This window comes from Amia ocellicauda, chromosome 23 (assembly GCF_036373705.1).
Source record: "Amia ocellicauda isolate fAmiCal2 chromosome 23, fAmiCal2.hap1, whole genome shotgun sequence".
Taxonomy (NCBI): domain Eukaryota; kingdom Metazoa; phylum Chordata; class Actinopteri; order Amiiformes; family Amiidae; genus Amia; species Amia ocellicauda.
The window spans coordinates 11975220-11997246 of record NC_089872.1 but is presented as its reverse complement, the minus strand read 5'-3'; the positions used below and the strand labels follow the sequence as shown (position 1 = coordinate 11997246).

The 22027-nt window shown below is 37.6% G+C and overlaps 3 protein-coding genes across 6 annotated transcripts in view; all 3 read right to left on the bottom strand.

Annotated features, from left to right (window-relative positions):
* The window catches only part of LOC136719138 (uncharacterized), a 34050-nt gene extending 21033 nt beyond the window's left edge, over nucleotides 1-13017 (bottom strand). Inside the window, exons 1-4 of one of the 2 annotated variants that reach the window (XM_066696982.1) lie at nucleotides 12934-13017; nucleotides 9893-9994; nucleotides 5641-5703; nucleotides 1278-1378 (exon numbers count right to left, since the gene is read on the bottom strand). In XM_066696982.1, coding sequence (XP_066553079.1) covers nucleotides 1278-1378; nucleotides 5641-5703; nucleotides 9893-9994; nucleotides 12934-12957 — 290 coding nt within the window. In that variant the 5' untranslated portion in view covers nucleotides 12958-13017. The remainder of the gene's footprint in view (nucleotides 1-1277; nucleotides 1379-5640; nucleotides 5704-9892; nucleotides 9995-12933) is intronic. The other variant, XM_066696983.1, reaches the window with a different exon arrangement.
* A 1070-nt stretch (nucleotides 13018-14087) lies between these two features.
* Nucleotides 14088-17195, bottom strand: LOC136719178 (otoraplin). 2 transcript variants are annotated; one of them, XM_066697032.1, is made up of 4 exons: nucleotides 17011-17195; nucleotides 16686-16825; nucleotides 16118-16228; nucleotides 14088-14641 (listed from the first exon to the last, which is right to left on the bottom strand). In XM_066697032.1, the coding sequence occupies exons 1-4, from the start codon at nucleotides 17132-17134 to the stop codon at nucleotides 14633-14635; spliced, it is 384 nt and encodes a 127-aa protein (XP_066553129.1). In that variant the 5' UTR covers nucleotides 17135-17195; the 3' UTR covers nucleotides 14088-14632. The 2 variants fall into 2 exon arrangements, with proteins under 2 accessions (XP_066553129.1, XP_066553128.1); XM_066697031.1 differs by lacking the exon at nucleotides 14088-14641 and adding an exon at nucleotides 15562-15890 and having other exon boundaries at nucleotides 17011-17194.
* A 1173-nt stretch (nucleotides 17196-18368) lies between these two features.
* snrpb2 (small nuclear ribonucleoprotein polypeptide B2) lies at nucleotides 18369-21229 on the bottom strand. Of its 2 annotated transcripts, none has more exons than XM_066696935.1 (7): nucleotides 21129-21229; nucleotides 20691-20769; nucleotides 20113-20285; nucleotides 19796-19930; nucleotides 19650-19691; nucleotides 19095-19183; nucleotides 18369-18838 (listed from the first exon to the last, which is right to left on the bottom strand). In XM_066696935.1, the coding sequence occupies exons 2-7, from the start codon at nucleotides 20752-20754 to the stop codon at nucleotides 18679-18681; spliced, it is 663 nt and encodes a 220-aa protein (XP_066553032.1). In that variant the 5' UTR covers nucleotides 20755-20769; nucleotides 21129-21229; the 3' UTR covers nucleotides 18369-18678. The 2 variants fall into 2 exon arrangements, with proteins under 2 accessions (XP_066553032.1, XP_066553033.1); XM_066696936.1 differs by lacking the exon at nucleotides 21129-21229 and adding an exon at nucleotides 21107-21125.
* Nucleotides 21230-22027: the final 798 nt, after the last annotated feature.

Below are 22027 nucleotides of genomic sequence, written 5' to 3'. Positions count from 1 at the left end.
ACTAACCTTAGATTGAGCTTCGCAAATAGGTATCCTTTTATTACAGGCTTCATCACTCTGTCAACTAGCACTTTAATTAGCGATGCAGTCAGTCGAAGGATTTGTTTTTCAACTTTGCCTTTTGCTGTCTTCAGTGGCATGGTTTCAATTTTGAACAGCCACCATTACACACGTAACACAACACAGTTCTTATTCGGGGACAAACTGGGGTACCAAATTGCTGCTTGAAAGCCTTTCAAACCAAGAAACCATTTGCATTCTGTAGTGTCCTTTCCCTAAAAATACTTTACAGAACAAAAACTCAATGAAACAGTCAACGAGCTAAATCGAACAATATATATAAACTGCAGGAAGCGGTGCATTTTATAAGAACAAAGACAGATTGTTTCAGTTTCTGATTTATTTTGTCAATGTATGTGTCTGTTGTGAACAAATTGAAGTCATAAAAAGGCAGGTGGTTGGGATGAGAAAACAACACACCATTACCAACAGCAGTAAATGCTTTTGACAGCACAATAGGTACACATTCAGTTAAACTCAAAATTGAAATCACTTATTATCACACAATAAACAGTATAATTGCATTAAGTGCAGTAAGTGCATATAAATTACTGTTACCAATAAACACATTCTTACTCTTGTATATGCTACAGTCATAGGTGACATTTTAAAAACTGGTAACAATTCTACAGTAACATTAATACAATAGGGAGGAGCCTATTTCAAATTGAGAATACTGTACCTAATGGTAAAGCCCTGCAAAAATGAATTTATAATTTGCAATATGACAATAATATACTTTTTAGGACTTAAATTTGGGAGTTGCGATAGGATCTATCAACTCTGCTGCTGATTCCTTCCTGTAATCATGAACAATTACATGGAGTACAGTTTTACAACCTCTGATTTTGGTAATTGATTAACAATGACTTATTATGTGAAGGGGCGGGTGAATTTCAATTATCAGACGGAGATAATGCAAACGGTGAGAGTGTGTGGGGGTTGTGTGCTGATGCATTTCGATTTCCATGGCTTTTAAATGTAATGAAAAAACAACAACAACATAGAAAATGGTATCAGGAAATAAGGACCAAAAACAATGATATACACTGGACAACCATGCCTCCCTCCTGACATTCGTTTGCTTCAGGTAAGAGTTTCAGCGGATAACACACAGATAAGTAATTTTAAGGCCCTCAGATCAGATTAGCAGTCTTTGCTCCTGCATTCCTGACCGCAAACTATTTTAAAAACCACTCAGGTCCGTAATGTATTACCTTGTCAGGATCTTAAGCTCCTCTGTTGTGGGGAAACTCTTCTTAGTCAGACTGAATGGAGGCAATCCTTCTTCTTCACCAACAGTCTTCACCTTTGGCTGCTGGGAACGGGATAATGAAAATGTATGAGTGCGTATCATTACCGACTACTGTTTAGCGTTTGTAGCAGGATATAATAGGAAGCTTCACAAATAGCTTGAAGACTTCCATTACAATTTTGAATGCCTGACAGGTGAGTAGGAAGTCCTCGGTTGTACAAAAGTGATTAACTGGTGCAACATAGCTCGACGTCCCCCTGTCTTTATTGTGGTTCAGAAGATCATCAGACTAAGGTCAAATGTGAAAGATCACCTAAATTCCATCAACTGAGTTGTTTAAAAGAGATTCAATTTTTGAAAACGGTTAAGAATGTATTATTTTTGGTATGCACCGTGGAATATCACATTCCACAATATATCAACCATATACTGCATTTTCCAGCTGATATGGTGATATACCGTACCGATACATGTATATGCATATCAAGCTGTTCCTCGGGTTTGCCTGCTGAATAAGTGGATGGTCTCTGTGTGTGTTTGAAATATGCTTTAAACATGTTCTTGGCTAGCCTGGATGCATACATGAGGCTTGAATAAAAACTCAAATAATTCTGATATTTTAATGTGATCTTCAGCTCTTTCGTCCTAAAAATGTATAATTTTCATTGACTTTCAAATGAATTATTGTGCTGCATACAGTTAGAGAGTGAAAACAGCTTTGAAAGGAAAAAGGGGAGGGCATTTTCCCTCTTTTTCTTTTTAATTGACTTAATTTGCTTTCCACAGGGGAAGCAAAGGTCACACGTCGCTTAAACCACACCTCCTTATTTCCACTTCCTGAAGCATGGTGGTTACCATGACAGCAGTGAAAGCAACAGGGGGAAATTAAGCGGTGGACATTAATTAAGACGTGTGCCGTCACAGTGCTGTCTGGGAGCCAATCTTATACGACGGGGCAAATTGCTCAGCAAAAAGAAAAATACAACATTTTTGATCATTACCAGTAATTAACAATTACTCCGTAATTAAACTCCATTACAGTTTCCTTAATTTCCCATGCTACAAAGACTGTATTCAAGAGGTTACACAGGGGGGAACACAGAAACAACACCTTTAATTTGGAATAATTTCTGTGTTGAATAGTGTGAATTCATGTATTATTAAAACAAGCAATTCTGCTCTTTAATGCGACCAATATCCTGACATTAATGGATCATACCAGAGATGTTGAGCTATTTAGAGGTTGTTTTTGCCTTATTTTTTATTAAAGGGCACCATGACGACCAATACACATTGGGAAGAATAAACCAGGTATTTAGCAGGGCTTTCCCAGCATGTGTGCTGTGCTGGACTCTGTGACTTTATCGAAAATATACATTGGACTCCAAAAAGCCAGTAAGGTCTACCAACAAAACGTCCATGAGTATTAACTAAATTCTTATATGTGTCTACATAAATAATCCCTGGCCCATGTTCTTCAACTGTTTTCCTTCCCAGTTTTGTGAACGGAAGTTCCCAAATGTCACTTTAACGCACAAAACAACCCACTGGAAGATCAATGATGACGGCACATGGCCGAGATTTTGCCAGTGAATTGAGAAACCCATTAGGCCAGACACATTTTAACTGTGAGTCACAGGTACGGGTTACGGACTCGGATGGAAGACGCAGCTGTCCCCAATGCCTGCTATGACATCAGCGCTAATGTGATGCCTGCAACGAGACAATGGGGGAGAGGGCTCACTAGGTAAATAGACAAAAAACCATCACAAAAGGTAGTGCTGATGAATACCTATGTGCTTTGTTCTCCGTATGAACCGGAAAAAAGAAAAAGCTTTCTCCCTATAGTAGATCCATCGAGGGCAGCTCACAATTCTTCCTCAAGGAAAAAATCAATGCCCGGAGACTTTAAAAAACCACAGATACCACCTTGATACTTTTAAACCACTATTCCTGCCCAGCTGCATTACACTTCTACCATCAGCCATCAATTTATTCTTTGTTGCTCTGCTGTTTAAAGTGCAGCCATCTCGGGCAGTACAGCAGCACACAGGGTCTCCAAGGGCAACAACAACAAAGGGCAATTTAACGTCTCAATGACTTATTTAAATAATAAAGATATATGCATCAGAATAAATAAGTTGATAACATATAATGATAAGAAGACAGAGAACAGTTTAGCGCTCCCGTGCATGACAAATTAATCCGTATGACCTACATTATTTTTTAGTAGAAATTATTAAAGAAAGGAATAGCTAGTGCACCCACCAGTCCCTGATTTCATAGTCTGCAGTAACAAACTATGGGACACTGTAAAATAGACCAGTTATCCTGTTTAAGATTAGGGAAAACAGGAGGGGGGAAAAAAGACGTTTAGCTAGTACCTCAAATTGGAGTAATGGTATTTTTTTAATTTATTTTTTCAAAGTGAGAGAAGTGGAAAGATCCTGTTTCAGAACTGATAAGATCTCCATTTACACTAGAAGACTGAGAAAAGGCCAGCAAAGGAAGCACTAGGACTGTGACACATTATAAATGGTCAAAGAATGGTTTATCTGTGGGAAAGAAAACCTGCTTAAGTTGACCTCATGAAAGGCAACGGGGCAAGCTGATGCTGATAACGTGAAGCTAGTTGTGTTGGGCTGATCTGTACTAGGATCTGAAGAGGAGATTGGAGTATGACAACATGCTGTACAAAGGAAAAATAAAGCCTTGCTCTATAGCGGAAGACTGGAGACTTCGTGTCTGAATACAATGAGACTGAACACCTTTAGCACGAAGTTGGGCAAGACCAGATTCATTACGAAAGCCTGAATAAGCAGAAGCCAAGGAGGACACAAATAAATGGCATTAACCTTTCAAATGTGCTGCCTTAGAGATTGCAGGGCTACCTAACATGACACTGCCCCCACTATTAACATGTTCAAACACTTTAGCGCTCATTGATCATTGTGCTGTAGAGACACGGGGCTCTTAGCGATCAAAAGGGGGAGATAATTACAAAGGCCACCTGTCAGGTTGACCACTAGTGAACAGTTTTTCCACGAACGAAAATCTTGTGTCAACAGCACGCTCTGCGGCTGAAAATATTTGTTCATTTAGACCAATGAACTGACCATAAAGATAAACACTTCAGGACCTCTATGCCTGGCAGCCATTTTGTTTGCACTTCACTCTCCAGTTGAAGCCTGTAATGATTTTAACTATTAGAGTGATTTTCCTGATTTTCCTTATTTATTTGATCTTGTTTTTTAAATCCAGTGCTATACCCAGTGGTTCAGAATTACATAGCTGTATCTCCTCTCAAAGTCAAACAAACCCCCATGCTTGATTTAAAATAGCAACGTGTAACAACATACATGTTTCAAGTCATTCTGGAGTTTGTTACCCTTGTGTCTGTGTGTGAGGATGTGAGAACATGAGTACATGCGCTGGGTAATCCAAATGTTGATATTATGATATATTATGATATTATTATGATACTAGATAGGCAAAATTGATTCACCACTGTGTTGTCAGGAGTCCCTGTTCCCCCCCCGTCCCCGTGTCATCGCTCGAGAAGATTCTGTCAGAGCTGCCACTACATTTACTCGCACTGTGATTTCCACTAATCACTCTCTGTCACTCAACCCTGGAAACCTGCATGCTTGTAGTCATAGAAACCTCCTTAGAGCCATCTGATTGGCATTTTAACAAGACAGAACGTAGGCCACTCGAAGACAGGGAAAAAAAACAAAGTCGCAAACACTGGAAGGGGAAGAAAATCAAACTTATTATAGGCTTAATGTATGACAGCCCTGATTTATGATTGATTGTGTCATGTACTCAAAATATTTGTGGGAGAAAACCTTTCAGATTACTTTTAATATTATATAAAATCTCATCATTCAAATGAGCATATCATTAATGTGGGAATAGTTTGTGATTTTCAATTACTTTTAGACACATTGTTTGTCATATCATTACAATACATCTTTCCTGTCCTCGTTTAGTGACAGCTTGGCACAGTACACCTGAAAACCCATAGTCAGAGTTTAATGTGGCATGCTAAGAGAAAACAAATTATGATTTTCTTTTTCTTTGACGTGCCCCCATCTGTTTCAATAACTTAAATCTGTTAACTTTGTGTTACATATTAACTGCATTTATTTTTGTAATGTTATGTATTGTTTCCATTGGTCTCTCTAATGGAAATGCATGTTCTAATATAGTACAGTTGTGAACAACAGTATAGAAGTGCAAATTATTGTAATTTAAAACAAAACACGAATTGTATAAGGTACAATTACATATTTTAGTATGTTCGACACATGGTTCCAACTCACCTTGACAACGGCCCCAGTAAATCCTAACTGCGGCTCCTTTACCCGAAGTAACTCGATCTTATTCTTGGGGGACAAGAAGATGGGAAAAAAATATTTATTGATTTGGCATCAAATAAATCTGCAGACCTTGGTTTTCAAATGCATATTGACCAGCAAGGAGAAATGTGTAATCTCCTTGGAGTGACAACTTTGTGCCAAAACATATAGATGTTTTTTTCGTATCTGTTAAGTCTCAGCGAGACTTAAGTGTTGCAAATTACTTGCAGGAATAAAGTATTTCTGAAAGTGTGTATTTGACAGAGAATGCTCTGTGATGAGGGACACATATCTCATTCTTCCTACAAGAGAGATTCATGGGAAAGTGCAGAATGCAGTATTGGGTCTGTCATCTTCCAAATAATTGTGCAAATGTCTACAGGCACATAAAATGTATATACGGTACATATGTGCTCCTTTACATGATCTGCTATATTGTAAGGTCACAGAATGGTTCTCACACATGTACATCGGTTAATGGAGCAGAAGCATGAAGGAAATTATTGCTATTTAATTTGATGTATTCTGTGTATGTTGTTTTTCTTCTTTAAATGCATATATATGAGAGTTAGAATGTAAAGATATTGATGTTTTACAGCAGCAACAAAGCAAATACAAAACAGTGTAAAACATTCTCTAATTCTGTGGTTTTTTTTGTACAAAGGTGGGCTAGGAGTTTGATTTTTATTTCTAATTTTTTACTGGGATCCGGTGCAACTGTTAAATGAGATGTCTGATTAAAATGTTCCCCTGTCATGAAATAGTCAGACAGTTTCTGGTAAAGGGTTCCCTCAAGTGGTAGATAGTGGCATTTCATAATGACTTCACTCAATGCTTCCCTGAAAATATCATCTTGTGGTTAATATTGCAGCTATTTATCTTTAATTATTGGTAGTTCAATGGAATAGTAAATAGGATAGTTCAAATTAGTAAATTAATCCAACAGCTGAGAACAGGAAAAGGTTTATTCTTTAAAAATCATTATTATTATTATTGTTGTTGTTGTTGTTGTTGTTGTTGTTGTTGTTGTTGTTGTTGTTGTTGTTGTTGTTGTTGTTGTTTACATACTTGGACTGTGAGAAATGCTGGAAGATTCAATTAAAATAATATTGCATCCCAACCCTGTAATACCTAGATATGCTGACAGAAAAAGAGACTGAAAAACAGTGAACTGATACATTTAATACTGTTCACTTTAAGTGCCTGCTCTGCTATTTGAAATGAACAGACTCTTCATCCAGTATAATTGAAAGGTACGGAAACACACTCCTGGAACTTAATTGCTTAAAATCAATTGAACAAGAGCCTTTCTGCTTTTTTAGAGGTAAAGAATCTGTCTAATAGAGTCAGATAGTAGCCCAGGTTTAATAGCACTTAATAATACACAGTCAAAGACCACAGCAATCTTTGAACATGTGAATATATTATAAAAAAAGAAAATACAGCAATTTTCTATTGTTAATCAGCAAGCATTTTACTGCAGGCATTTATTGCTCAATTTATCTTGAACCTTTTGCTCTAGGGTCACCCAAAGCTTTATTTCTGTGACATACCACTTATTACAGGAAATCAATACTCAATTTGCATTCTGCTCTGCTTAAGATCAGCAGCTCCCCATTAAAAAGACAGTTACAATAAATATAATTCCCTAAACCACCACCATTGACAACTGTCTGTTTTGGATATCTTAATTACATGTAGGGCATAAAAAGGGACACGTGATTCAAATTTATCCTCAGGCAAACATCATGTGCATACCTCACTTCATGCCTATAAACACTATTCAAAGTTTGCTGTCGTTTAGGAAGTTTTGAGATCCTCGACACTGTAATGCCGGCCTTTTGCAAAATCAATCCAAATGAACCTTTCCCTGATTGTGTCTTTCCCCATAAGAAAAGAAATCACAAAAGTTCAGCAACACCACAGAGACTATTAGAGGAGCCACAGCAGGTTTAATATGAAGTCCTGCAGCTTGTTGTTGTGAGCGCAAATCCCAATCTAAGATAATGAAGTCATGAAAAGATTTCCTTGGGGTGGACATGCTCTTGAAATGGTTGCCCTAAAAAGGCCTGTTTCAATCAGACCTGTGCCGATGCAACAGGAGGGACGTTTATTAACAAAAGCATTTATTTTTTTGCATGGCAGCTTTAACAGTCTCTGTCAGCGTCACTGCCTGATGGACAGTTGACCTTGTTTTTGTTTAGTGTCCTTCACAGCGTGACTCTCAGGTATTGCCAATTACTCTGAAGATACCGTTTTCTGTGTCAGGCATTGATATTTAATTATAGTGGCCGGATTTTGGCAGGTATACCTTTACTATATCACAAAAGAGTCACTGGGGCTGAGAGCTTGGTGGTAAAAATACACACTTTCAGCCAACAAGGCCATATATATACAGCGCAGGATAAATATCTTTGTGTCCAGGTAAATATATAGATTAAGAGCTTCAAGCCATTTATTTATTTACTTACCTACATATTTGTTTATTTGTGGGTGGGAGGGTTTTTACACTGGTAGTACGTATTATTTAATCAATTATTCAAGCAATATCTGCAATTTTATACCAGGCTTTCGTCTTGACTCTCCTGAATCAAACAGTCGTGCCACTATAAACAAAAAACTATGCCGCCACATGTTCTACAATAATCTTCTCCAAGATTATCTCCTCTGTCCAGTATTGAATTGCAACAGAATAGACCGGATTACACGGCTTCTTTACACTATAATACAGCTGCTTGTGTCCACCGTTTCTATAGTTGGCTTTTGTGATGCTCAGACAACAAAAACATGGAAACAAACACTAATCATTTGCAAACAATGAAGAGGATATTTAAAAGTTGAATCAGGTACACTGCCCTCAGATAATTCCCTCATGCACCTGTAGTTGAAAAGAAGATGTGTGTGTGGGGGCTGTTTGCGCTTCAGGACGCATTACTTTAATTATATTTGAGTGCAAAAATTGTAAAGGTTCATTAATAACTTACCGAAAAACCCGGCTTCCTGGGAAGTGATGTCATTATTAGGCAGTGTGAACAATCTCGAGCGCATTTATTTGGATTTATCTCTTCACAAAGCACATATGCATTGTCACTACACGATGACGTCTGCTCAGAAATGTTAGGGGATTAATTTTGTGCCTCGAGAACACGAGCACAACAGTAAGCATCAAAGGAGATAATGATCCCGAGTTTGGTCCTGAAGCGATTGCTAAATGAAACGGCAAATGTCACACTTTGCTTTAATCAGAATGATGTATAATGTATGCAAGGACATGTATTTCAATATGGATACCTGCTGCACAAGGACCCTGACTCATACACCACTGCCACTATTAGATTAGACTCTTGATTATCACTTCTATATGCTCAGTCACACATATACCCATTCTAGCACTGACATTTAAACTCCTTTATGGGATCTGGTGTGTTTTTGGTATTGTAGGGAAATAATAGAAGGATTAGGCGCCCAGCTACCGTGAACGTCCTTTTGTGACATCCTCGCTGCTTTTGAACGTTAATCAGATTCCTACGGCATTTGAAAATTGAATTCCTCAATGTATGAAGTCTTAATTATCAAGCTGTATATATTATACTACTTTTTCCCATTTGGTTGTCAGTGTATGCCAGCTTGTTGCCCACAACGGGTCTGTCTGAAACAGTGATGTTCAAAAGCAAGATAGTTTGTCTATAGCTTCACTCTTTATGTAGTCAGAGGACTTCAGATATCAAACTAGTACCAGAAATGGTGCATTTTGATACGTGACTGTGGAATCTCTGTTTGAAACCAATCACAGCCACATCTGGCAACACAAAAACATCAAGCTATTGCACATAATTCTACCAGGAAAACCCACAGCATAATACATAACCTATGAATGAGTATGTGTGTTCAAACTTTATCTTTGATCGTGAGCACCTCAAGCTATTGCTTTGGAGCTGAAAAAAAAACCCACCATCTGTCAATTGAATACTTTCATTTCTTCCGCACTGGAGAATTTCTTTCAAAGTCGTCCAGCTATGTCTTATCAAAACTCAACACAATATACCTTTTCTTTTTCAAAACTGCTCTTACAGTTCCTCTAGAGAAAGAGTTGAATGTTTTCTATACAAACTGTGAGGTGGTGTGAGGATTGAAGGTCTCCACAGAAACTCCAGAGCCCACACAATGGAAAACTTTAGAGCGAGAGAGAAAGTATGCTGGGAATGGTCCTACGCACATAGCAGCGGCACTCTGTTGGCGTTTTGACGCTCCATCTGCCTCGTCTGTAGATCCTGTGAGAAGTCATGGTGGGATGTTTCACTCTGGGAGGGACCCCATCCTTGAGACAAACAGGGAACATGAGAGTATTCCTATATTATATTTTTGTTAGGTCAGTGGTGACTGAAAATATGTTCTTCATTCACAAAGTATGTGAAAAGAAATAGAGCAAATCCATAGGAAAGTGTTAGTCTTAATAATATATTAAATGTATTTTGTTGCTAAGTATTTATGTATCTTTCTGATTCCAAGCATTAAATGACCTAGTCACACACAAATTGCCACTATTGTCAAGCAGGAATTGAGCACCTGTGTCACACTGTTTAAATATAATTTATAAGTAGTGCATATGTTTCAATGCCATTCAGAACCTCCAGAAATAAACTGCCGTGCCGTAGGAATGGAATAGAAAAGCCAAATGGAGAGTTTTCACCCTAACCATTTTGCACTATTGTCTGTACACCTACCTGTCACTAACAAAGGATAGTTTTCCTACTGTATTGTAATGGTTGGTCTTTCCACAATGAATGAGTTCACCTTTGCCTGAGGGCAATTGCGTCCATTGAAAAGCATGTCATGTCTATTGAGATATTCATTGTCACCTTGAATCAGGTTTTGACTGCATTTTTAAGCTACGTGCTTATATGCCATGTAATTAAATTATCATTTTGGGGAGTGGAACTTCTGGGCCAGGTTTCAGGAACTACTTTATGGTCCAGATATAGTATTGAAACATTGCTTTAATCAAGAATTTAATTGGAATTGAAAAATCATCTGGTTAACCATACCCACAAATCACCATCAAATATCCAATTCGCTAAGAAAACAAATATAGATATTTTAATTTTTTACATTTTTGTATTGCTTTCAACTTTAGCACTTAAAATTAAAGAACTAAACTAAATAACTACATCTTTTTTTTATCTAAGCTGAACAATATTCTACTCACAAATTGCATATGTACAGACGGGTGACAAATTAAAGGAAAAGCCAGAACAGCTTCAATGCTCTTGGCACAGATTTTACGAGCGTCTGGACTCTACTGGAGGGATGAACACCATTCTTCCAAAAGATATTCCCTCATTCTGTGTTTTGATGATGGCGGTGGAGAGTGCCGTCTAACACGTCGGTCCAGAATCTCCCATAGGTGTTCAATTGGGTTGAGATCTGGTGACTGCGAAGGCCATTGCATATGAGTAGCATCATTTTCATACTCATCAAACCATTCAGTGAGCCCTCATGCCCTGTGGATGTGGATTGTCATCCTGGAAGAGACCACTCCCATCAGGATAGAAATGTGTCACCATAGGATAAAGGTGATCACTCAGAATAACCTTGTAAAGATTTGCAGTGACCCTTCCCTCTAAAGGGACAAGTGGACCCAAACCATGCTGGGAAATTCCCCCCACAGCATAGCAGAGTCTCCGGACCCCCTCACTGTAGGGGTCAAGCAGTCAGGCCTGTCCCATTCTCTTGGTGTCACCACACATGTACTCGCCCACGTGTCGAGAATATGACCATATCACTTTTTTTCCACATCTCTGTAGACCAGTGTCTATGGTGCCCCAATAATGACCCCTCTTTCAAAGCCACTTCGATCCTTTCCTCTTGCCATCTTGATCCAAAATCGAGGTCAACTGGGCCTGCTCAGCATTTTTATACATGCCACAGAGCAGGATAGGATGTTAATTGCTTAATTGTATCATGCAGTACACTTGTTTGGAGGCATCTGCATTCGTTGTGTTCCTCGACTCATTTATTTAGGGTTTTCCTTTAATTTGTCACCCATCTGTATATATTAATATAAAATGTTCAAACTGGATATAATTACCCTGTTTTCCCATTGTTAAGTTTTAGGGTTTATGGCTCATTCTTAGGCAAGAATTAGGCAAAGTGCATTAGTTGTCAGTGTTCAACCACCCCTAGTGAGGCAAGTCAGAACATGTTCTCCTTTCATTCAGTTTCACTCTTTGCCACATGGCTTCTATTCAGATTGATTTAAATGAACAAAACAAAATGCTCTTGGAAGGTTTTGGTAGTTCTAGAAGTTCTAATTATAACACTAAAGGCTTGGGAATCCTGTTTCAGGCGCGACCTGTTTGAATCTAACCTTACAAAAGTTACATCAGCCAGACATTGAAGCAACAGCAGGCCAAAAAAACAAACATCCTTTGTGTTCGCAATTCAATTTGCAATTGAAGGTGTTTCAGCATTGTGCTCCGAAGCCATAGTCAATGTCCCTTTCATAAGCAATTTTCACATGTCCTTCACCGGCTATACCTATTCAAATACTGTTGACATTTTCATTAGAATATAGTCGCAAACAAAACACATTATGAACTGTGGGATTCTGTGATGCGTTTAATTAGTGCACAACACAGAAAATAAATATACTCCTCGTGGTCATAAAAGGGATTTTCAAAAAGCCATTAATATAGTAGTGGAGGGACTAAGGGAAAATTTGCTCTCTAAGATAATTACATGCAATTTATCAGCTATTCAACAATGCCGTTCACACATGATGTATAATGCAAAGCCAGTAGTTTTGAGATGAGATCATATATGCCTTGTTTTTAAAAACATAAAATTGCATAAATTCCCTCAACACTGGAACAATACTTTCTCTTGATAATTTCTTCCATCTGCAGCTACAATCTAATTAAAGCATTGAACAGTAAAGAGAGATCACCAGAATTCGTGTTGCTTTTTTCCAGTCTTTTGAGCATTCAATTAATAAGAATGTGTATCAAATTATATTTCCCTCGAAAGGTCATGCTACCAATATGATTAATAGCAGATTACAAAAATGAGAAAAGACTATCCCAGTACTGACATACACCAGTGCAGCTATGGATGTGTAACCTGTTGATAATATAGCTGAACTTATTCTTTAAAATGATACAAGATAATACAAGATAAAAGACTTGTAATGGAGTTCAGCATAACAAAGTAGCCAAATTATGAATTTCTATATACTCTTTATATTCCAAAAATACATACCATTCCTAAGTATACTCCAATCATGTTTCAGGCTGTGAGAGTCCAGCACACAAGTCCTCCCTCACAAAGTTCCCCTGTGAACTAAAACAGCCTGCAGCACTTTTTTTTTTTCAGGGCAGTACACAGACTCTTAGTTACTGAACTTTGAAGGGGATCTGTCTCTAAGCAAACAAATGGCCGTCATGGGTCTAATAAGTGACTGCGGGGTGGTGAAACCCAATGAGGACAGAATGTTTCCATTAACAGTGAAAGGCGGTAGATTCCTCACTGTTCCGGTGAAATAATGGTCGAAGCCATAATCCGTACCATTGTGAACAAAAGGACAGAAGGCGCAAACAAGGGAGAAATTATTAGCACACCATTTTATAGATGGCATGAGCCACTTATCTGGCTCTGCCGGAGGCTAGGTCGAGAAACGTCTGCTGTTTTAATCCCTTTTATATACAAATCTGCCCAATTCAGTCTCAAAGGTAAGCACATGTGGGGGGGAATAGAATCCATAGTAACTGTCTTGTTGTTTCCACCATTTAGGAAAAGATGAGGAAAAGTTACACCTGATTGAACTGTCTTACTGATACCATATTAGGACTAGAATTGATCAGTAAATACAGTGTGGTTGTTTCACTAGATTAATCCCGGTCGATCCTGTTGGAATTATACTCACCTGGAGGCAAATTGTCCACAGTCGTATCAACAAAGAACGTTTTTTTTTACCCATCTTTGCATATTTCTGAACTAATCACAATGATGATAGTCCCTGGACAACCAGTGTGGACATCATAAGTCAAGAATGACTGACAGAGAAGCAAATACAGTGACAGAGGCTGACCTATAACTGGATATTGCAATTCTTCTCCCACCAAGCATTCAACTGGCAGGAGAAAAGGACAGTGCTTGACAGTCTTAGGTTGTATATAGGGATCAAGAACAACAAAAGCTGCTGTTCATGAAAAGGCGCTGTGCGAGCCAAAGCATTCAAGTCCCTGTGAAAAGCTTTACTACCCAGCACTGTTCTAAGACTGTTTTCAGCCAGGAAATGTCACTCCCAAGGAAATGAAAATGATCCAGTGAGGGATTGTAATTTCTGGGGATTGCCACTTCCAAGTCCAAACTCATATTCTGGCCAGACAGTTAATTAGGAGACAAACACATAATATTTGAATATTATTTATTGGTCTTTCAGCCAGCAGAGGGAGACAACAGCACATGGTTTTAGGTCCTGTGCAAAGCCAGGCATCTTGACAAGGAAGACTTATCGGACATTTATACACCTGGATGATCCGCTGGTTCGCTACAGGATGTCTGTAGAAAAGATGTTGCTTACATCACTGCCACAGACATTAATATTGTGTTCACAAGTACATCTGCCACATCAACACATCTGCCTGCTCCTTCTCATACTTTTATTGCAGTGGTCTGCTTTTTCTCAGTTGGGACTGTCTATACAATTATATGTAGATAAAAGTGTCTTTTAACAGAAACACTTCTCTTCTGAGTGTCAAAACACAAAGGGAAATCTGGCATAGGCGCAATATACTCAAGAAAATGCTCAGAATTTTGGTTTGTAAACTGCTGTAAAAGTTAACCTCACTGCATTATCTAAGGAGGGTCCGTCAACGTCTTGTTTAGTCTGACACGTCTGCATTTGCCTCTTCGGCTGTCGGTTTCTTTCTTCATTGCCTCTGCCATCCATCACCTGCTACAGTCCCTTCCATTATAATTAAAATAAAAGAGGCTGTATATTTAGTAGCGAACAAAGGCTGGAAAATAAAATCACATCTTGTTATTTTTATACCATGTGTGGCATTTTAACTGAAATTTTGCAAGATGGGATAGTTCATATAGTTCTAAAAATACAGTAATAACTAGAATGAAAATAGTTTTTTTCTGTTAAGTGTTTGCAAGGTGGAAACTGTAAGCAACATTAATCATTTGTCAAACACATTTAACAGGATGGATGTTTTCCTTAGTTTTGTTTTCTCAGTCAGTACTGCCCGAATGATCGTTCCTGAATGGTGTATCAAACATTTTTGAAAAAAAAATGGAAATTTACAAGTCTCCTGTTTACCTATGTTAGGCAAAATATTTTCAACTACTACACAAAACACTGCTATGTTGCATTTTTGGACGATTTCCTGAAAATTGGTCTAAATCAAATTTTCAACCTGCATGTTAAAACAACAAATGCGAGGATGTGATACATTACTGTTAATCTTAATGGTAACACTTTATATTGCGGTGTCATTAATAAATGGTCGGTAAACAGTTAGGAACCATTAATAATTCAATCAGATAAGATTATAACTAGAAGATATGATTTATCATTCAAGGAGACAAAGCTGCCAAAACACTATTTTGTTTCAAGTATTTATTATAAATATTAAATAATATATTATAAAGGATTATTGATAATTTATAAATGAAAATATTCCGAACTATTTTATAATCTATTTACCAATCATTTATTAATGACACCATGATATAAAGTGTTACCATCTTGATTATAGCTAGATTTTTTACAATTACTAAATTGAATAACAAATCCTCTGAAATGTTTAATGAGGTTTCAGACCTGTGGAAGAAAAACATGAAAATAGTTTCTAAATGAAGACCAGTTAACACATGCAGCAGAATTGTCTAGTACAATTTTATTAATAAAATGACACAAAGTAAAGAAAATACAATATGAGTACAAAGTTAAGTTTCATATTTCGGTGATAAAGATACTTTTTTTTTAATGACATAATTCACAGAGACCTTTTTTCACACCTATTGCTGATATAATTGTGCTCCACATAAATGTAATTGATACTCCTTTGATTTAGAGCTTTAGAAAACAAGGTAGGACATTCAGAAGCAATGTTTTTTTAAAACATCTGATTACATCTTGCATACTTCAGGATTATATATATAAAAAGATCCTCCACTTGGTTTTAAACACAGTAGAAATCAACTTCCTGTTAGGAGAAAAAAAAAAAAGAAATTGCTAAAAAGTGGCTGAAATTGCACATTAATTTCATGTCACATACAAAGAACAATACTTAAAAGCTACCACTGAAGTGCAGTGCCGTAAATCCAGTCTTAAACAAACATCTAAAACGTAAATCAAGCATATAATCTCGTATAGACTCTCTTAAGATCTTGCGTGAGTTACGAGTTGACAGGAATTTATGACTCTACTTACGCTGGTGGGAATTTCAATGCTGCCTTCTTTGTAAACTAGCGTTTCTGTGACCAAGGTGCTGGGGAAGTAGCCGATAATCCCCATCTGGTCCACATACCGGTCACCATAAACCTGCCAGGGTGCAGAACCACACGGTGATGAGAGACTAATAAAAAGCAGATATGTCTGGAAATGAACACAACGACAGCTGCTGTACCCCACTCTGTTAAACACGACGTGTGAAATAGTGTGTGGAGTTACTATGAAAGCCATAGGAGCGGTCATGGTTGTGAATATGTGAGGAGCAGACCTCTGTTAAGGGTCAGCGCTCATCCATCAGATGCAGAGAGGATCTCAGACTCGGAAAGTTAGTCTGCAGGAATTCTAAGACTAGTGTTTAAGGTACAAAAAACACAAACGTCCAGTGCAGGCTGAAGAAAACTAACTTTTTGCAGACACTGTACACCATATAGTTTATAAAACCAAATTACTTTCACCTTAGATCCTTTGCAAATGTTTATAATCTGGATAAATTTAGAAATAAGGACTAAAGAAAGCTAACAATACACACACACAGAAATATACGTACACTTCCAGACCAGAACTCTCCCGTCCCTTCGTCAGGCAGCAGTTTGGCATAAACGTAGATCTGCTGGCCCTTCTTTAAGTTAATGAACCTGCAGTCTGGTGCATTGTAGTCATCGTTAGCAACAGCCAGGGAAATGACATCTGAAAGAATCCAAACTGAGTCACAGAAACCAGAAACAGACTTCCACCAGTATCCTAACAGAAACATCTTATTAGACGAACAGAAAAATGTATCAAGAAACAAAAATAAAGAGAATATGGCTATTTCTGCAGAACATTTAGAGTTACAGTATTTCGTCACTCTCCATAAAACATGCAACACTCACAGGAACACTCCTCATCCGCACAGAGCTTTGTATTTGAGATTTTATCCATCTTAACCCCGCTAACACTCTGGTATGGAGAGCAGAGCAGAAAGAGCCCACAAACAAGGTAGAGAAACTTTGGCATCCTGTCAGCTGTGAATGAAAACTTACTCCTGTGAAATATTCTCCCAACTCAAAGGCTTCTTCAGGAACAGGGGCAGGACATCTGGATGAAAGTCTCTGACCAATCATTGCAGATCGGCTCCAAATTCCAACGACTGTTCCAGAAAGCTGCTGGCAAAGGGGCCACACCGGATGTTTTTGCAAAACAGATTCGGCTTCTGCTTCAAATTATCTTGTCAACACATATACAGCCCTCACAATTTATGTACATGATTTAATTAACTTTCGGCTCAGCGTGCATGCTTCATAACCGACTGGGCTTTTAAAATCTATTGCAATGCCTGCTATTATTGTCCCTCCTGAAATGAAAATAGAAATGCATGGTGTGAAAATAACACACCTGCACAACCATATTTAGCTCCTTTCTTTTTAACAACTGTAAATAGGACAAAAAAAAGAATAGCAGAGAGAACATCAAAGGGTAAATTGAATATTAATTCAGTATTAAACTGCCACAAACACCAGCCACAGGCCCCAGAGATGAGAAGAAAGCGACTGCCTTAAAACTGTAATTCATACTTCACAGAGACTGCCAGAAGGGAGAGCTCTACACCTTCTAATAGAGGATCACCGAAGCTTCGAGCTTTGAACATTCACAGCATTTTAAACTATGAGAAAGTGTGAAAAAAAATATTAATTCCAATTTAGAAGTTATCTTGAGGACATAAAGCTACAGTTAGCATATGGTTTGATTAAACTTGTGGAAACTTGGCCTAATCAGTTACCTTAGTAACTTCTCACCCTAAGATTTTCAATTTAAATATGAAGATGCTAAAAGTTGAATAATTCACAAACACAGTTCAGTGCTTATGAACCTGTGTTCTCCTCCCAGAGGGAATGTATCGGCAGATGCAACCTGTCTCATTTCAGAAAATAGTTTTAATCATGTTTTTCACAACTGTCTAATCAGAAGATCAAATGCAAAAACCCTTTCAATCCTTCTGCAAACTCCTTGTGAATAAACTGATAATCTGGAAAATTCCAAGGAATTGATGAGAACATAGGGACACAAGAGCCTAATCCATTAAATCCCATTTATCAGTGGGTGAACCAGCTGCATTTGGGCTGATTTCAGCTTTGGTTCACAGCACTTGCAAAGACAAGTCCCTAAAATCACATGCAGTACTTGTCTGCCAATGTTGAGAAAATGCAATGGATCATTAACTTGGAATAGCACTCAGGAAAAAACAGCAACATTCAGACAAAATCTAAAAACTTTATTTTACAAAAAGAAAAAAGGCATTTGTTTATTGAAATTAAGTTATACTCCCATAATCCCTCAAAAAACGTAGCAAAGATCGATTGCTGTAAACTTAACAAAAGTGGTCAGCTTTGAGACAATCGTGACACCAGTCCAAGTTCATCCAAAAAAGCAAGCCTTCCAGGGCCACATATTGCTGGATTCACAGGAGCCCTTCTTTACTCTGAACATCTTGGAAGTTTAAAAAAAAAAGAAAAGGTCACAACTTAGTCCAGAGAGATCCCCTGATGCGAGGCCCCTGGGGGTCATTTCTTGGCGTAGGTGATCTTCATGGCGTTAGTCGAGGTGATACGGAATCCCTGAAGGGCGTCCCTGGCTGCTCCCGCCTGCCCTTCACTTTCAAACTCAACGAAGGCAATGTCATGCCTTCCAGGCACGAGGCGCACCTCTTTGAACCCGGGGAACCTAGGAAATCAAATGAATATTTAGATCCTAGCAAAAGGCAATGTTCTTCTGAGGTTATTCGATATGTATATCATATCCCTAGAGGAGTTGGGACTCCTGCCATCTTGTGTCCAATTAAGGTAGGGTGCAGATGGAGTTATGACTACCCTCAAAATAAAATTAAAAATGTTCTGATTCTAGATTGGATTTCTTTCTCAATAAGACATGGCATGTGCTGCATATTTTAGAATCACAGGAGAGAAATATCTTCACTTACTGGTTGAAAAGCATGGACAACATCATCTCATTGGTTTCTTCTGGCAGATTATCAAGGAATAAGATGTAGTTTGGTGGATTGTCAGGTGCCTACAAAGAAAACAAGGTTCGTCAATAACTGTACAAGAATAACAAACAATTCACAGAAAATGTTTTAATGTCAAAACATACACGTACATATAGATTTTTTTATTGACAAAAATAAATGCTTAAAATTCTTAATCCTTTTCTGGCAAAGCAGAAGCACTTCAGACAGATGGGACAGTCAAGACTGAACTTGGAGGAATGCACCAATAAATCAAAAGCCGTTTACACTTTATATGAAGCTGCTGTTAAGCATTTCATAATTCTTGGTTTAGTAGCCTTATAGGAACTTGCAACACTAGAAATAATAAATCAAGACAGACATCTCCAGAAGGGGAGGGGAACATTTTGTTTAATTAATCAATAAACCCTCAATCACATCTGCAAGTAATTTAAAACTTCCAAAAAACAAAAAACAGAGCATCATCTAGAGAAAACGTGCCCAAATGATTTTAAAATCCAAGACACTTACCTGCTGTGCTTGTGGAGCATTTGACTGCATGTTCGTAGATGCCTGCAATACGAAAAGGGTATTCATGAAATTCAAATTAAAGCTTTAAAACTAGTTCTGAATATAACTCTCGCATGTATAGCACATTCAGCATTCGGTGTATTTACCTGGGTAGGTTTCTTGGCTGCATTTCCTGCCTGCTCTTGGGTTTTCTTCTTCTTGTCCTTCTTCTTGTCTTTGTCCCCAAAGGTTCCTCGCATTTTAGAAATCACATCAGAGTCCGTTTTTGCATATTGGATGCGCTAAGAAACATTAAAAAGGTTGATAGATATTGAGTGTACACGGCAGAAAGACTAAGAGTTTCTTCATAACATTAGGAAGATTAAAGAGTTACAACGCTTAAACGATATACTTTACAAAATTAAAAATATATTACCAGTGGCAAACCTGCAACATATGCCTACAATCTTGATTTGAAACTCACCATTGGCTTATCATAAAACGGAAATCCTTGTAGCTGTCTCAGAGCATTTGTAGCAGAGCCCAGTTCTTTGAAGACAACAAATGCCTGTCCCCTCATCTTCATGGTCTTTAAAGCTACAATATCAACTACCTGTCCGAACTGAGAGAACAGGGCATACAACGACCTCTTCAGCTCTAGTGAGGGACAAAAAGGGACACCATTAATAAGACACAGGTTTTGATGTACAAACTACAGTCAATCCCACCAAATCTAAATACACAAAAACAACAACAACAAATAATCTCTGGAGACAACAAGCTATTACTATGAATAGTTCAAATTCTGTTTCAAAATGTTTCAGTTTGGTGTTGAATTTGACATTTGAGCAGATCTTGCCAAATGTTTGAATTATTTTTTACATAATAAAAACAAATACACTTCTTGTTTTTGACACGTTTGTTTCCCAGGAGAGAAAGAGAGCTAGATTTCAGATCATAATCAGATCTAATTTTCACACGTGTGTTAATCTACGATCATACAGTCATGCTTTACGAGTAGTCTTTCTTTTGATACACTTTAAATACACTATTTCTGCTTACCTTCTTTTTTGATTTTATCATTTATATTATTAATATAAATGGTGTGACTGGGTCTTATATCCATGATGGTATTTTATTTCTAAGGAAAACAGAAAACAATCGTCAACACAAGTAAGCCGATGTAAAACATACATTTATATAATTATAGACACGTTTTTTGTTTAGTTTTTTTTCCGGAATTCAAAAAGTAAGCAACATAAAAATACACAGGGCTTCAACTTAAATATGTCTTGATTAAACATAATGCTCCGCTTGTATGGAAATCAATAGAAAACGTGCGTGCGATTTGTAAAGCACATTCCAATAGCAAATTACCCAAAACAGATCTAATAGTGAGGTAGACACTAAAACATAGATGTACATTGGACACAAAGACCAGAAAAACAAACAACAACAACAAACGAAATCGCAATTACAATATATGAGGTATAAACTCACGCCACTCTTTCGAAAAAGTCCACCGGAAGTAGTCGGCAATTTCTAGTTCCGGTGTACCACAAATACGCGTCCGGTGTGTAACACAAATACGCGTCCCAGGCAGAACTGGCTGTGATGTTTAGTTCCTACCGGTTTCTGACTCCCTCTAGTGACACCAGATACATGACACGAATGTAGTATAGATGATATGTTCTTATAAAGTAGGTTGGACAAATAAATCAAAATTGCCAGTGCTTTAAATGCTATAATCTTGTATTCTACTGTTACATTGTGTAATATGCTAATGATGGATTTAAGTCTCACAGATATCTACATGTTTTCAAATTTGATATTGGCACATCATTTACATATAGAACATATGCATTCTTTGTGTTTTGCATTGCCTTAGATGAACATTTAATGAGAATTATTTTCATTTCATGTAAAACAACTAAGACGCACCTGCAGCAACTTAATTTTCTGCATGCTTTTAAAATGGCAAACCACATGCAGAACACCATAGGCAGGAGTTGTGGAGGTCTTTATAGCAAGCTCTGGTCAACACTTCTGTGACAGGATGGAATTTGTTCAGCAGCTAAGATTAGTATTCATATGTCTGTTTAATAAGCAGAATTAACTGAACTGAACTTTAAGGCACAAACCTTTTGAAAGCATTCCACTTTGAGGCGTGTTTGAAGAAGAAGAAGAAAAAGAAGAAGAAAAAAGCTGAGCACATAAACTTTTCTGGAGGGATATACCTTAGTAAGGCATACGAGTAAATTATATCAAGTTGCAGATTGTGATTATTGGAAAACTATAGGTATGTGTTCACTACAATTGTGTAGGTATTCAGATTCTCTTTGATTTCAGACTGTGTTGGTATGCTTGAATTCAATTTTTGCATTGGCAATTGTTTCTTT

Coding starts and splice junctions, on each gene's coding strand:
- snrpb2 (XM_066696935.1), bottom strand. CDS start 20,754: ATGGATATAAGACCCAGTCACACCATTTATATTAATAATATAAATGAT. Junction 19,931..20,112: donor CGTTTTATGATAAGCCAATG/GTGAGTTTCAAA, acceptor AATGTTTCTTAG/CGCATCCAATATGCAAAAAC. Junction 19,692..19,795: donor CAGCCAAGAAACCTACCCAG/GTAAATACACCG, acceptor TTCGTATTGCAG/GCATCTACGAACATGCAGTC.
- LOC136719178 (XM_066697031.1), bottom strand. CDS start 17,134: ATGCCAAAGTTTCTCTACCTTGTTTGTGGGCTCTTTCTGCTCTGCTCT. Junction 16,229..16,685: donor GAGAGTTCTGGTCTGGAAGT/GTACGTATATTT, acceptor GCACCCTGGCAG/GTTTATGGTGACCGGTATGT. Junction 15,891..16,117: donor GCATTGAAATTCCCACCAGC/GTAAGTAGAGTC, acceptor TTCTCCTAACAG/GAAGTTGATTTCTACTGTGT.